Source organism: Aphelocoma coerulescens, chromosome 22, assembly GCF_041296385.1.
Source record: "Aphelocoma coerulescens isolate FSJ_1873_10779 chromosome 22, UR_Acoe_1.0, whole genome shotgun sequence".
In the NCBI taxonomy this organism is placed as follows: domain Eukaryota; kingdom Metazoa; phylum Chordata; class Aves; order Passeriformes; family Corvidae; genus Aphelocoma; species Aphelocoma coerulescens.
In genome coordinates this window covers 4,915,989-4,932,380 of record NC_091035.1, presented here as the reverse complement: position 1 = coordinate 4,932,380, position 16,392 = coordinate 4,915,989, and the positions used below count along the sequence as shown (strand labels likewise).

Sequence of the window (16,392 nt, the reverse complement as noted above, 5' to 3'; positions counted from 1 at the left end):
CCAGAAGGTTGAGCTCCTCCTGCACATCCTCACTGAGAAGGAAGGCGTTCTCTGATATAAGATTTCTACTAAATTTCTGGAAATTAGAGTAAATGAGTTGTATCCTGCACTTTACACCCAAGCCAAATGATTTTGTTCTTACCTTGGTGGCTGCAGTAACAGTAACACTTGGTAATGGTAACATTTCTATGTGCTTTTTGTCATATATAGTGGCTTATGCCTAAAGAAGCCTTTAGAGCACTAACAACTCCAGAAGATGAATAGTTACAAAAGGTAGATGGAATTGACAGGCATTTTAATTTGTCATAGTTTCAGTTCCAGAGAGCAGCTGAATAATTACACTGCCTGTGAAGAGAGAGAATGTAATACTTCCCCTCATTATAGATCTAAATTGTCTCCCTTCCCTTTTAATGTAAGTGAAAATAAAGATATCTCTGATATCTTCTGTTTTGATCATAATTTGAAAGCCCCAGAACAGCCCATACAGCATTGTGTTGTGGTGGTGGATGTATGGATTATTTTAATGTAGAACCTAAATATTGAGCTAATTGCTCAAAGCATAAACCTGAGCTTGCCAACACCAATTCCAGTGAGGAATTCCTCATCAGCTGAGCTGCACTGGGCCATGGAGGAGGCAAGTTGGGCAGGATTTGTGAGGCTCTTAAATTCAAATTGAGGACCTAAAGAAATGAGACTTTTTCCAAATTGCTATGGTGGTTTTCTTTCATAAAATGCAAGACTGTCCTTAAAATTGTAAATATGCTTTAGGTAGAGAGAGTTTATTGATATATTTTTTTAGAATGGCAGTCTCCTGGTGGCTCACATGGAACATTCCTGTAGTCATTCTGTGGAGAGCTGCAGATTTTCCCAGTGCCGGGTCCCCAGGCAGAGCTCTGGAGCGGAATGGGAGCCACCAGGATGGAGCCTGACTTGGGCATCATTTTTGTCTTGCAGCCTGAAGAACCAATAGTAGCTCGTCAGCGGAGAAGAGGACAAGCACTAACGCTGCTTCTGTGGAGGGGGAGCGGGTCAGCAGGAGAGGAGGCTTTCTTGGACAGTGATCCTGTGTGGATTCAATAATTAACATGTAACTAACCTTCGCTTTGGACACATACATGGATTTTTTTTTTTTTTTTTAATTTTGTGGTGAGTTAAAATATTTCGATGGATTTTTTTACCCTTTCAAGACAATATTTATTCAGCACAGAGTCTAGAGTATGATAACTATCCTGTAAATACAGCACTTGCTCATCAGTCATCTTCAGGGACAGTGGAAACAAACTATTTTACTTTTTCATATTTATTCTTAGATTTCTCCCAAGAGTATAAGATTATTCTACTACATTATCCATGATAGTGATGTAATCAGTCTTCAATCAGAAATAAACACACTTTCTTCACCTTCTCCAGCATGGTTTGTGTCAACACATAAAGAGCAACAGCAGTGAATCGTGGGGATTGTGTAATGGATGAGTTTCTTCCTTCCCTCTTTGTCTCTAGAGAAACAAATGGTTCCGTGAGTAAAGAACACTGAAAAGAAAGTGTGAATTCTTTTTCCTGCTGGTAGGATTCCTGCAGGCTCAACAGAAGCTGTTTGCTTTATTGACTTTGCTGCAAGCCTGAGGTCGGACACTGCTCTGTGCACCAACCATTTCTGGGAGACACAGCCCTCCTGGAGAGCTGCAGGAAGCACGGTGGGACCAGAGCCATGGCAGAGGCTGAGCTGGCCAGGCCATCCCGTGCAGGTAAGCTTGGTTACCTGTGCACCTGCAGAGAGGCAGCGGAGACACGGAGTTATCCCTGCACTCTGAGTCCAGCTCTGACTCTGCCGTGCACCAGCCAGCAGCAGCTCGCTCCCTCTGCCTGGTTTGGGGATCTGAGCAGAGAGAAGGAGCCGAGTCAGAGGAGAGGCCTTCACTGTTCTGCATCCCAGGGGCTGCCCAGAGCTCCCCTGGTCAGCAGCCTCAGCCCCCTGGGCTGTCCTTGAGCCTCCAGTCCTGTGAAGGGACAGCTCGGGCAAGCTGCAGCATCACCTCTTTCACTCTGTGGGGACGGTTAGAGCCACTGCAGAAGCTCTGTGTGATTAATTTGTGCTCTTGCATCGATGCCTTTCATGTGTGGAGGAGAATGGGTTTTTCACAGATGAGTAAACATCTCCTTGGGTTTCATAGCTGTGGGGCGGTTTCATTTATTGTGTTTTGGGTAATAACACAAGCCGCCAGTGTTCCTGAAGCTAAACTGCCTCTTTACAGAGAGAATGATTTACAGAAATAGGGCACATCACTCATGTGGGTTCAAGCCTGACTTCTCTGAGCCTTCTTTCCCCAAAAGAACCCTCCGCCAAGCAGCATCCAGGGTGCTGCAGAGGCATTTTTGTCAGGAGACAAACCCAAAAATCTTCTATGTGCTCTAGTAATCACTACAAGCTAATTGCAGCAAATTAATTACAGCACAAACACAATTTATTTCCCCAGGCAGGTGTGAAGACAGTTCTGCAGTGAGCTGGGCTGGACCCAGACTCTGCTCCCAGCCCGTGCTAGGCTGGCTGTTCTCCCCTGGGTCTCCAGCCTGGCCTAGAGTTGGTGGCACTCTGGCAGCTCTCAGGTAGATGGTGTTTCTTGTGGCACTGCAGAGCAGGAGGGGCAGCACTGCCGACGGGATTCCCACATCCCACCCCACACCGCCCAGCCCTGGCGAGCAAGAGGCAGCTGAGGTGCCCCATCACATCCCCCTGTCTCTCCAACTTCTGCCAGGAGTGACAGAGCAGTGCAATATTTCCATTTGTTGCTGATATTGTCCTGGTCCAGTCAATCATGCTTTGGTCCCTAAATCCTTCTAATCTCTTGCTTTTCCTAAGTTCATTAGGCCTTCAAAGCAAGACATAAAAAGACAAATCTCCTCATGGTAAGTCAGTGATCCCTGTAGAAGTGCCGCCAGATCTCTGATGTCAAGCCTGGTCCAATGACCCCAGGCTGAAACGTGTGAGCAGCTGTAGTAGAGAGCCTTGAAAATGGCTCAGTGCAACCATTGCATCCCCCATGGTTACTTTAAACTGAAGGGTGAAAACATTTATGTATATTTTCTTAAGTAAAAAAAAAAAAACAGAAACACTCTCAGCATTTTTTATGCAGAACATCTATACGTAACAATTTGATTTTGTCTGTTCTGGCCAAATGTTTTTCTGGCTTAAAATTCTGTGCAAGATAGTCTGTAAAGAAAGTAAATCTCAATAATTTATCATCAGTCTGGTTGGGTCTCTCCCCAGACTCACTTTACAGACAGGGCTGACTGGAATACTGGTGGCACTGGGAGACAGCTGCAAATGTGACTGCCAACACTGAAACTGTAATGTTTTAGATGTGTTTCATTAGAGTTTGTAGCCCATACTAATGCAGGTTCTAGTGCGAGTGTGTCAGGTTGTGTTTCAGGGGCAGGACACTGACTTTCAGTGGTGTTTTATGCTCAGACACAGCTCAACACAAACAATACGTGGTTTTATCTGGCTCCTTGTGTGGAGGCAATGGAGCTCTATGGCAACAGGGTGTAACATGAGGCTGCCCTGAGACATGCAGCTTCATGCAGAGATTAATCATGGGAGAAGAATGCTCCTGGTACGTAAGTGGTGCTTCCTTTGTTAAGTTCCTATTGCATCAACTTAATTAGCAAGTCCTGGCCTTTAAAACCACCTTCCGTAATCTTCAAATTAAGTATGTGGAAGTCTGGTTCTTCCTCTGGGCTGTGCTGGCAGCTTCCTGCACCTGTCTGAGGTCATCGACCTGACCAGCTGCCAGCCCTCTCCCAAAGCAAGAGACTGTGGGGAATCCCCAGGGCTGGAGCAAGTCTGGAGACAAGCAGGACCCAGTTTAGGGGTTGCACGTTCGAGATCGCAAGAGAGAGAGAGCAGATGTTCATTACAGTGTGATCCCTGCTGAAGTTACTGCACTGGGCTCAAGTGTGAGACTTCATGAAACATTTTGTAGTGGGCCACTGCTCCCTAATTGAGCCCTGTCGCCCACTTGCAGGTCTCTGACAAAAGCCTTTGTCTAACATGTTTTTAATCAGTGTGTGCATTTCAATTTGCATGTTAATAGCAAGGAGCTGTTATTACAGCTGCTGTTGATGAGATGGTGTCAAGCCCATCTTCCCATCTGAGGAAAGAAAGAAACTGCATCTATTATGTAAAGAATGACATTGGCAGAAAACATGTCTGAGGATCGTCCATTCTTTGTCTCTATCTTCCTTTATCTCTGCCTTTATTTTGCTCTTAATGGCTCATATGGATGCATTCATTAAACTCCTTTTATTCCCTTAGAACAAGGATCATTTAACAGGAGACTGGGACAGGATTTTGTGCCTGTTGTGACAGCTCCAAGCTAAATACAGCAGTTTTGCTCAGTGTTTTTGACTTGTAAAATGGCAAAAGGTGGCCCTGCTCTGGGAGCCATTTTTTGCAGCTGACCCAGAAGAATAATTAACATGCTGTAATGAACCATGGCGCTGCTGTCTCTCCAGGTTCCAGCCTTTCACATCTCCACAGGTGTTGGGTTCACCATCCATCTCAGTGCCAGAGGCTGGGCCATGGAGGTACCAATGGCACAGGAGGCTGATGGAGCACGGCTGCTGTTCCACAGAGGATGCACAGGAGAAATGGGATGAGAGAGAGCTCGTGGAATGGCTCAAAGCAAACCCTGAGTAACGGAGAGCTACAGAAACAGAAAATGCAAAGAAAAAACCCCAAGGAAAAAGCACTGCCTCAGCCCAGCTCCACGAGAGGAGCTGGAGGAAGAGCAAGCCCTGCTGCAGCGAGGGGAGTGCTGCACTCACACATTTATTAACAGTGTTGGTCTTAACAGACAAACAACCTCAATTCACCCACTGCTCGATGCTACCAATTCAATAGCTTCTCCTAATGAGGAAATTATTGCTGTGTTAGGGAATGTGGAACTCAGCAGGAGCACAGGATTAAGTAATGGAAAAGCATCTTTGCTAGTGCCAAAACCACGATGGTGCAGTGCCAGGGATGGGTGGGACCCTCAAATGGATGCTGCGAGGATGCTGCCTGATGTTTGGCCTCGAAGAGCACAAAGATGGAGAGGTTTGTGCCTCCGGGTGTTTTGGTTGGAGCTGCCAGGAGCAGCGCTCTGGTTGTAACAGGAACCACTGTGGATTCTTCCCTCAGAAGTGGCATGAGGCACAGGCTGCTCAGGTGCTGCCTTTGGCGTTTCTGCAGGTTTAGGCAGCTGCAGATTTGGAAAGGTCTGTCCAGAGTCCAGCTGACATCATGCACCTCTGAACCATGGGAGTGGTATCTCAATTGCTGCCACCGTGGTTCACTTTCTAATGCAGATTTCTAGTTCAGTAATGCAGTGATGCATTAAAATGGACCTCAGCAAAAAGGCAAAGCTAATTATAAAAACCCCAAACAATTCTCCTCACTCTCTTGTCCTGAGCATTTATGGCCACTGACCAGTAAGTACCTACAGGCTCTGGAAACAGGAAGGTGAAATCAGTCTCTGCTCTTGTGCCCAAAGGTTGTTTTCCTCTCCAAGTATCCTGTCTGCAGCTTCTCCCTGGCACAGTTGAGGTGGTTATTTCAACCTTCTAATTAGTTCTATGTAATTTACTATTAGTGTTGTAGTAGTGAGGATCTAAGACTATAGGATAATTAGGTTTATAGTGAAATTAGAGTATCCAATAGATTTAGAGAGCAGACAGGCATTAGGACAACAGATTCTTCTTTGGATCTGGAATAGGAACAACAAGCTTCCAGCTAGATCTAGACTAGAAAAAAATTCAGCTTCAATTTAATGTAATTATGGCAACAAATTGGACAGTTTGGGGGAAAAGGTAGTAAGTTCCTGTAAAATTAAGTAGTATAAACCTAATTTATTATTTCAAATTTGAGAAGTTTAAATGGTGTCACAATCATCACCTAATTTCACAGGGTTTGAAATAAATTTGTTGTTTTGCACTGGACAGAAAGTTGGAACTGCCAGTTGCCAGCTGTGATTGCACATGTTGTGGGTTGTGTTTGGGGGTTTGTTCAAGCCTCTGTTGCCATTCAGCATCGTGCATTTGTACATGAAAATGCCCAGCGTGGTGATTTCTGTTCTGAGAACAGGATATTTTTGTCTGTGCCAGTTCTAAAGCGAGCACAAACATAGACATGCATTGCAATAGGAGTGTTAAAAATAAATTATTTTAAACTGTGCTATATAGTTGGATTAATTTTGGGTTTTCGAGGACTTATTTCAGTTGCGTCTCTTTTCCCCCAGCCAAACCCTGTTCACCTCAGAGAGGCTCTGGCACAGTGGGATGCCTGTTTGGGTCACACCAGTCCTTCCCTCTCCCACCTGCTTCTCTCTGAGGTTTCCTCTTAACACAGGAGCCCATATCCCTGCATCTACCCCAGCTCTGTGGGGAGTGGGAGCGGTGGCTCCTGCAGCAGCCGGACCCGCACAGGGCTGGCAGCCACTGCGAGGGGAGAGGGAAAGCAGTGCTGGGAATAGCAAATGGAGCTCAGGAAATAATCCATCACCCTCTCAGCACTGAGAGCACCGTGGCAAACGTGCTGACAGCCTGCCTGGCCCTGCCTCCCCTCTTTGCCAGTTGCCTCAGTATATTCATGGTGAGAAATAAAGTAATATTTAAAATTCATACACAATGGTTCAGATCCATTTCTCTGCATAGCAACACCAGGCTCCTGTCCCAGGAGGGGCATTTAGAAAGGCCTCAGAGACATTTAGGAGCATTTTCTCTTGGAAGTCAATCTAGAGAACGGCTTTGGAGCCATTCCCTTTTGGCGGGCTTCAATATATGTGTTTTAAATAGTCAGCCGCTGTGTGAGTTTAATATAAAACACGAGTATTCTATTTAATTAAACACACAGTTAAAGAATATATCCAGTTTGCAGAGGGATGCTCTGTGGCTCCTCTGCCCCTCAGTGTGTCACCAGGATACTGCTGTCTCCCTCCTGCTGAGCAGTGCCCTTGGGGATGACGCTGGTCCCCAGAGCAAGTCCCTCCCATTTGCTGCTGAGAAGGACCCAAGGCTTATTAAGTCATTTGGCCCCTTGGGAAGATTTATTCCTGTGAGAGAGCGTGGATGGCATGGCTCTGCCTGTGCCACTGCTGAGCCTCACACCCTAGCAGGCCACCCCTGGGGGCTGGAGGTGCTGTTATCTCTGGTACTGTATCAGACTGTCAGTCTGGGTCATTAAATATCTCCCGGGTGTTCTCCCCTCAAACTTTTCCTCAGTTTTCTTGGCCAGGCAATTCCCCCCACGGTTGCATTTGTACTTTGCACGTTTTTTCACTTGCTGACTTCCAGAGAGCAGCAAATGCCACACCTGGCTGTCCGCAGGGCGGTTGGCTTAGTCGTGAAAGACACTGTGGCAATTCGATGTATTGTTGCTAGTGCTCTCATGTAGGCAACACAGATGCTGGAGGACACAGTCCCTGAAACTTTGACCCAGATTGGCACCAGGCAGGGTGATACTGACCCAGCGGGGCTGACAGGGGTGGCTCTTTGCCTGATCTGCTGCAGAACTGTTGAACTCATTTGTTTCCTGCAGGATGCAGATTCACTGCTCTGGCTTCTCCACCTCAACGTGTACCCAGAGTGTCCCTGGCCTCTCCAATTCCATTTGATAACCAGCAAAGAAGAAACAGTGCTTTTATGCCTCCTGCATACTAGCTTGGGTGACTTGTGTAAAGAAAACATTAGCCAGAGAATGAATCCAGAGTGCAAAATGTGCTGGTTTTTATGTGCTGTCTGTGCTGGTGTTTAACCATGCCTCAACCAAAAATAGCAGGCTTTGGGGATGCTTAGTAGTTCCCTGCTCATGAGGTCGTAACCTTCCTGTTCCTATTGTCTAGCAGAGGCTGTCTGAGCTGCAGAGCAGTTTCTGCCACCTGCAGTAGATGTACAGGCAGAGCAGGGGTCCTCTCCCTGCCTCTTGGGGGGGTTTCCTTGCTCTGCACACAGCTGTGCTGGGTGGGAGTGCACCATTTGTGTGAGTGCCCCTAACACAGCGTACCCCAGGCTGGACCAGTGAGATCACAAAGCCCAAATGACTTAGGCATGCAGGCACCATGCACAAACCACTCATACGAGCCACCTCAGCAGCTTTTGCTTTAAAACTGTGAAAATTGTTTTGCATGTTTAACACTGCTGTAATAGCTGCAATGGTATTTACAATCCCAATCAGCCAAAATCTCTGCCAGAACTGTTGTGAGTGCTGGCCTTGTAAAGTCAGTCTCTGCTTTCACTCACTAGTGAGAACACAGCACTCTCGGGGGTTGCCACCTTGGTCACGGCTGTACATTAAGCCATTAACTGGCTTATCCCCCTGAACAGAATGTCTGCCAGGCACTTACTTGGAGGTTCCAGTTGGCACAGGCAATTCTGCTGGGCTTTTGCTGGAAAGACACTGGATCAGCCCTCTGGAAACTCCTGTACGGAGTATTTCTTGTCTGTCCTCACCGTAAGTCACTGCCACAGAACTGCAGCCAGGCACTCTGGCTCAGGCAGGAGAGCACCGGTGACAACACCTGGAGTTAATTAAGGCAGAGTTAGGGAATGGCTAGGGAAATCCTACTGCAGCAGAAGCAGAAGATCAGGTCCCCTCTCATCTCTCCAGCTCCTGCAGGTCGGTCTGTTCTGTGGGTGACTCGTGTGTAACCTGTGGAGCGAGCTGGCCTCCTGCTCTGTCTCCAGACTGTAAGATGGGGGACTGGTGAGCTGGAGCAATCCACGCTACCTTGCAGCCCGGTTCCCTGTTGTTAATCACTTGCAGTAAATTGACCTACTTGTGTGACAAGTCAGGTGAGAGTGATGCAGCAGATTTATCGAGGTTGCAGTGGCAGTAACTCTCACAGGTATTGCTGTGCTCCCTGGTGCGACAGGCAGGTGACATGATGAGCTGAAAAGGTCCATGTATGTCTGCACATGCATTTTGCAGGAGAAGTACCTTAAACGCCAAACCTGCAGGTTTCAGACTGTCCTTGCAGCTGGTTCTCTGTGTCTGTCTCTTTCTGGTGGAAGTGCTTTGCTGAGATGTCTTTAATGTTTAGTAAATTATCTTGTTTGTTTTCCATCTGACCGTATCTGTTTGCCAACACATACTGCTTACTGCTCCACAGCAGCAGGGTCCTGCTTTTGGCATGTTTATTTCAGTGATGTTTTGGTTTTTACTCAAGTGGATTCCCAGCAATATTCCCTGCCCATGGGTCATGTCTCTGCTGTGTGTGGACTTGGGATAATGCTTGAGTAGAGGCAGGAAAGCCTCTACTCAAAAAAAAGTAGCTGCTGCTTTTTCACTGAGGTGAGCTGGGGTGTGAGAAAGCAACATTAATTCTTACTAGTTTTTAGGCATCAAAGTTTGTAAATCTACAGTCTAAAACTTGTCCACGCAGGAAAATGAGTTTCTGCAGCCTGGTTTGCTCTGTGCCTCTTCAATCCATTAAAACTCATGCTCCCTGTTTCCCCTTGCTTCCAAATGCCTCTATCCTGCTGTGTGGAAAGCTGCTGTGATTTGTTCCTCTTGCCAAGCCTGGTGCCTCCTTAACAGACGAGTGGGCTGAGGCGAAGCCCATCTGGGCAGGAGCTGGGAGTGAGGGGAAGTGTGGGAGGAACAAATGCTTCACATCATGAGATAAACTTGGTGAGTTTGCCTTAAAAGCTCCCCATGACTTCAGGACATATTAATGGCAGCACGAAAATCCAACCCAAAACCAAACCAGCCTGGAGATCTGTTACCAGAGTGCAAAACCTGGTGACACATGTCAGTCTGTCCTTGCTGTGGTGCTCGTTGAGCCCCCCAGCACCCAGGGAACTCCCTCACTGCTGAGCCACACAGCCTGGTCCTCCACAGAAGCCCCAGCCCTGTCCCCTGCCCTCTGTAGGGCTGTGTCAGCACCAGACACCGTCGTGCAGGAAGATGGCTTTTGGAGAAGGAGCTGAGGCTGAGCAGGAGAGTGGGAGCGGAGATCTCTGCATTAGAGAGATGTCACAGCAAGGGGAGGGGAGAGCAGCATGGAGAGCTGATGGTGGTGAACCTCTGCTGGTGAAGTACAAGAACATTTTTCAGTTATCTGGAGTCTTTCACCTCAGGCTCTCAGAGCTCCTTAGAAATATCAGCTAATTAAACCTCCTCTGTTAATTAACCACACTTTGCTGATGAGAATCCAGTTTGGGGAGCAGCTGTCTGTTCTCCAGGCACTGCCAATGCCCTTGTCATCACGCAGCAGCGAGGAAGGCCTGGTAGGAGGATATTGCTATGTCCCACTGTGGTGGGACCTGGAGGTTTGGGAGCCTTCCCTTTGCTTTGGAGACCTTCTCCCAGGGGAGCTGGGGGGTCCTGTGTGGATCAGCCAAACTGGAGCGTGGGAAAAGCCCTGTGGTGGGATGGGACGTCCCTCTGGGTGATTGCCACAGCAGTGCAGAGAAGTCCCAAGTTAATGAGAGAACAGCTGGATATAGAGCAAGAGACAGAGAGTGATGAGAAGGTCATTTGTATGAGACTATTCTGAGTCTGTGCAGGGTGACTTATTTCTCTCTGCCAAGGTCTGGGTTTGGGGTGATACATATTATTCATATAGCAAGAATGGGTGTCTTCCCTCCTGGTTTTCTTATGAAAATATCTTCTATTCATAGCACTGCAGAAAGTGTGATATAATTTTCTGAAGGTACAATCAGAATTTTTAAAATATTCCAGTCAGCAGGGAATGTAGTGGTTAATATTCAGGGCCACAATCCTCCAAGATTTTGAGTCACAACTATTTCTTAGTGTATGAGGCAAGAGAACTAGCCCTGAGTGAAGAGTGGCAGGACAGCTCCTGGCTGCCCCAAGGCACCCCAGCTGGGCTGGGAAGTGTCCCTCCTGCCCTGGGCTTCCTGATGGAGAGGTGATGGGGCTTGGCCATTTGAGCTGGAAAACCTCTGGGCAGGTCTGAGCTTCCTTGTTCCTCCTCCTTCTGGAGCCTGGGGAGGGTGCTGGGATGAAAGTTTCTCTGCTGTGTCCTCCTGAAGTCCCCCTGTGGCTCTTGCCTTGGGGTCCAGCTTTCCCTGAGTGTTCCTGATGACTGCCTTTGTTTAGTGTCAGTGATGTCATGGAACAGAATTTCAGGGGAAGTTCCCTAAAATCATGAATTGAATTCTTTCCAGCTCAGGGCTTTTATCATTGCATCTCAGAATTTCAGGTAAAACAGATCAATCTGTGAGCTCTGCCATAAGCTGCAGTTCTCATTTTGCCTCCAGCGACAGTGTGACCTCGTTTTGAAAGGTCTGAATAACTTGGATTTGGCCCCTGGACATGACACAGACTCCTTCCCTCTTTATTATACCTGTGGCAATAATAATTCTTCCTCTCCAAACACAGCATTTCCCTCTCTAAAAGGGCTTTTTCTCATTCTCATTTCCATCCTGGAAGTGCTGGTTTCTGTTTTATTTTTAATGGGAAGGCTGGAGGGCAAATGCAATTAAACCACAGTGCATGAACTGTAACTTGAAATAGATTTTAAAAAAAAACCAACCACCACCTTCTATCTCACAAAGGACTGGCTTTCTAATCTGGGCTCCATCACAAGTCCAGGTTTCAGTTCATGTGGTCAGACCAAGTGAGAGCAGATCACAGAGGATTTGGGGTGAAATGAATTGAGTGTGTTCATGAAGGAGCTCCAGGCTCCAGTTATCCAATTGAATTCCAGAGTTGGAATTGGACGACAAGGCAGCACTCAGGATCACTCCTGGTGTCGTGGGGTGTTTTGGCAGGAAGCCCAGCTCTGTGTGCATGTGGAGCTGCTCCCCTTGCACCTGGGGTTATAAAGGTAAATGTGTTATCACCACCTCAAATGTCCCTTGTGGCCAAAAGCGTGTGGCTGTAGGATGCACCTCCCTGAGGCTGCTGATCCCCTCCTGTGCAGACCCTGGGAGCCCATGCCATGAGCGAGGTGGCAGCTGGGGAGGATGGAGTGACCTGCAGCTATTGCTGATAGATAGGATCAATGACAAGAGAGGTGTCATCCTTCTTCATTTTCTCATTGTGTTGGAGTCGATGCCCTGCCTCACACAGGGGCCGCTGCTGAAGGCTGCACTCGTCTGTTATCGCTCACCTCCTCCTGGTTCACACCAAACGTTACATTTCTGCCATGTGAAAAATGGGCCACATGTCAGTGTTGCTGATCACATCTTGGGCTTGGTAACCTCAGAGTGCCTGCTCCAAAATTATTCCATAAGATCATCTACTGCATTAGTGATTTATCCCATGAACTACATCGTGATGACTCAGGCTGGTTGTTGCAGACAGTTAGGAAGGTATGGCTGCTTCACTGAAATGGTGCATTTTCCATGGAGAAGTGTGAAATTATTATTAAAAAATAGTTATTGAGGAATAAAATCTCAGCAAGTGCTGGGAAAAGAGCATCCATTTAAGTTACTGCATTGAGCCCTTCCTCGGCAGAATATCCAGGATCTCATGGGAAACTTCCTTGTGGTAGTCAGGACTCTGGATGGGCCTGACAGGACTAAAACCAGAGACCCAGCTTGCTCCATATTTCATTTGGCATTCAGGGGCTCAGCAGGAGGGAGCAAGCCCTCAAACTTGACAAAAACTGGACACATACAGAATGGAAAATGGAGTTCAGCTGTGCCCTCCAGCCTGATGTGATTGCTCTGCTGGTGTCCTGCTGCTGCCTGAGCCCTCCTCACCTTCTACTTCACTGATTTTAACGCCCCTGTAGTTACTAAAAAGAAAAGTGTTTTTGTAAAGTCAATATACTTTAAGGCAGGAAAACAAATTTGTCTGTGGTTCTCCTAAATAGGATGAACACTGCCTGTCACTCAGCTGTATGGTTGTGGGATTTTGACACTGGGAGCTTCAGCTCTTTTATTAGCTGCAACTTTTCCCCTGCTTTAATTTCCTTCAGCTGCAAAACCTCTTCAGGGACAGACTCCTGCAGCCCTGTATGTCTCCCCATTGCTCTCATCTGCTTGCAAGTGAGTTTGTTCCCTGGGGAGATGTCTCTGGACTGTGGAGAAGCACAAAACAGGGAGTCAAAGAGCTATTTTGTCCATCATTTGTCTTTCCTGCTCATACCTTATGGGTGAGGAGAGCAGGATGTGCATGTCCAGTGGGGATTGCTCCTGATAATTTCCAGAGGTGTAGTGCTGGCTGGTCAAATTCTGACATGTTTAGACAAAGTCAATTACCAATTCTAGAAAACGGTCCACATCAAAGGTTAAGAACTGTACTAATTTAATAAGGAGTCACTTGTGATACCTTGTTACTTCCCCAGTTCTAATGATGCTTATCAGTCCATGCTGATAATTAATGCCACATGCAAGGCAAGAGCTGGTGCAGTGCCCAAGGAACAGATGGAAATCTCTCACTGTTGGGGCTGGAGAGACATGCCAGGGACAGCGTGGTGGCAGCCAGGTGATGCAGTCCAGGCTGGGGATGCTTTCTGGGGTGGGTCACACTTGCACCTGCAGCCCCAAGGCAGCACAGAGGAGCCTCACCAACACATGGCCCCTGCTCCGTGCCCGAGATCCCTGCCAGTCACTGTGGAGCAACTTGCTCTAGTGGAAGGTGTCCCTGCCCATGGCTGGGGGTGGAATTAGATGGGCTTTAAGGTCCCTTCCAACCCAAATAATTTTGGGACTCTGTGATAACTCAGCCACCTTCTAATGCCATTAAGTTGTGAAAGGATTTAGGGCAGCTACCGAGAGCTTTTACGGTCATGAAAGCTTTTATAGCTGTAAGACCTTGAGACCATTCAAGCCACCACCCAGTGTAGCTGTTTCTGAAGGTGTCCAGGGTGGCTCCTCACCTGCCCCATTCTCCTGGGAATTGCTCCAGGAGGGGTCTGTAAGTTCAGGTGCAGAGGGTCTGTGCTACAGCAGTGATGCTGCTTTGCTGCAGTGCAGGTGAAAGGTAGAATTGCAGGAAGGTAATAAAGTGCCCCATTTACCAACCGATTAAACACCTATTTAAAGCCTGACTTGGCTGCTCAGGCTGCAGAAAACAAGGTACAAGGCAGCACAGCCTGGAACAACTGCTCGATGGCCATTCTGACTGCAGCTTTTCAAAAGTTCAGGTGCTGTTAATATCCAGAATATGGCTTCATCTGCCTGCTGCAGCTGCCTTTTGCATGTTTTTCTAATGTTTATAAGATGTTCATGTTTTACTTAAAGTTCACAGCATTTAAATAATGTGTTTGAGCAGATTAAAAATAACACAAGATGCCGCCTCTTTCCACGCTGTGGGAAGGATTCCAGTTAACAGGAAAATCTCCCTGTCCACCCTGCTGATGCCAGACTCCCCTCCTGCTGTACTTCATGCCACTTCATTTTTTAAATTGGCAGCTTATTGAAATTAAAATCTTGTGTTTGTGTGTGTTGTCAGTAGCATTTAAGCCATTCACTTTTGGAAATCTGCTAGTTCTCCATGGGGCAGCGCAGGGATAAGTTCCAAATAATAGGTGGCTGAAACAGTCTTTCATCCACATAGTGAAATCCTTCCAAGAAACCTGCTTTAGAGGTAAAATACCCTTAAAAGTAATCCAGGGCAGCTTTCTGGGATAGTTTATATTTTTGTGTAGTAAACAAAATTATCCCAAAAGAAATGCATTTAAGTTGGAAGTGTGCTGCCTTCTGTGGGGGATTCTTTAAGACCTAAATGAAAACCTTCAGGGACCCACACTTACCCTGCAAGGTGGTGGTATTTTCTTGTCTGGAGTAAATGCCAATAACCTTCCTAATGCCACAGGTCCTGATTACAAATCTCTCTTGCAACCCCTTTTGGCTGAACTGTGCTTTTCTGTCCCAAAATCTGGAATTTGCTGCTTGCTTTTTCAAATCTCTTGCTGCCATGATTGTGCAGTATCAATTGGAGGCCACAGAGAGCAGGTTTAAGTATCACTGCCAAAGATTTTAACACCTGCTGCTGCTGGTGGCACAGACATGGTCGGTCAACTTTTTCATGGCCAAACTTTGATGCCAAAATTCATTTATTCCTGAATAAAGGCCATTTCTAATGGAGCCAGTGGTTTAGAGAGGGAAGTGCTGCTGACCCAGTGCAGGGGGCTCATCTTTCAGCCAGTTCAGACTTGTTAATGTATTTCTTCCCTCATAATTAGCCTTTCCTGTCATGACTCAGGGCACTTGTATTATCCCCTACAGGGCCTGTGGGCTGGAATTGGTGTTTTCCTGCTGGTGGTGTAGCTTTGCTGGAGGGGGGATATGGGGGTTGTCTCCTCAGGTTCAGAAGCTGCCAGAGCTCAGCTGCAGACCTCTGGGAAAAGGGCTTGGAGGAAAGGATATGCTGGAAAGCAACTCACACTGTCAGGTTTGGAGTCAAACAGAATAAAACTGATAGCTTTTAAAAATTCATGGTTGTGTTAATGCACTCAGTCAAGTGTAATTAAATGTAGAGACTCAATGGATTCATACAAACACTCTGTGGGAGCCTGTCAGTCTTCCAGGGAAATGAACCCCCAAACAAATGAACAAACCTTTAATATCTTCAGCTCTGCCTCTTTCAAGAGCAGAGCTAGGGGCTCTGGAGAAGCATCCAAGGGTCTCTCTGTGCCTGCATATTTCCAGGGGAGGTGCTGTACCTGTTAGTCTGGAGGGCTGAGGGAGAACTCCTCACACCTTCTGCTGAGCACACCTTCGTGCTGCAGCACAGACCCACCAATTTACTGATCAGAACATGTCCTGGGCTTTGAATGCCAGCAGATGGAGATGCTGGGCTTGGCACTCAGCTGCACCCACCAGGAATTCCTCATGCCCCTGCTTTGTCCTTCAGCAGCTGATGGAGGTACAGGACCAAGAACTGCTGGCCAGTGCTTTGCTGTACCTGGGTCTCTCTGCTCTGGTCCTTTACTTGTCAAAACACAGACTGCCTGATGCAAAATAGTTGTCCCAGCTTCAGAATCTGAAAAAAAAGAAGAACCAAAAAGGGGTGGGGGGAGATGCTGCATGCACGACTGAGCAATGGATGGCTGTCCCAAAGGTGAGCATCTCCTCCACAGGAGAGGTTTTCTCCTACAAATAGCACCTGACTACCCAGAAGTGTTGGAAGCCAGGTATGTGCAAACGGCACTGAGACGTGGAGGAACCCACCTGGGCCCTGGTCAGCTCCTGCACCACAGCAGGGGCTGGGCAGTGGTGGGTTTCTGGCAGCCTGTGGGAGCAGGACAGTGCCCTGTGCCCCCGTGTCTCCAAGTCATGTGTGCCAAGGGCTGCAGTGCCTCTTCTGGTTCCTACACATGGACCAGGGCACTTCTGGAGGTATTGCTCCTAAATTTCTTCTCAGGAATTCCTCTGGGGTCATGAACAGAATTGGGAAAATCATCTACAGCAGAGTGAGAAAGGGAGGATAAGACAGTG

General features: G+C 47.3%; 1 protein-coding gene and 1 long non-coding RNA gene across 5 annotated transcripts in view; one reads left to right on the top strand and one right to left on the bottom strand.

The window, feature by feature from the left end:
- Positions 1-1,409, top strand: part of ZMAT4 (zinc finger matrin-type 4) — a 59,273-nt gene extending 57,864 nt beyond the window's left edge. For all 4 annotated transcript variants that reach the window (XM_069035501.1, XM_069035500.1, XM_069035498.1 and 1 more), the window contains one exon: positions 955-1,409. In XM_069035501.1, coding sequence (XP_068891602.1) covers positions 955-970 — 16 coding nt within the window. In that variant the 3' untranslated portion in view covers positions 971-1,409. The remainder of the gene's footprint in view (positions 1-954) is intronic.
- On the bottom strand, positions 1,203-8,748 carry LOC138121721 (uncharacterized). Its single transcript, XR_011156236.1, has 4 exons — positions 8,684-8,748; positions 8,379-8,552; positions 1,760-1,876; positions 1,203-1,496 (listed from the first exon to the last, which is right to left on the bottom strand). It is a non-coding gene; the product is annotated as an uncharacterized lncRNA (long non-coding RNA).
- Between the last annotated feature and the right edge of the window lie 7,644 nt (positions 8,749-16,392).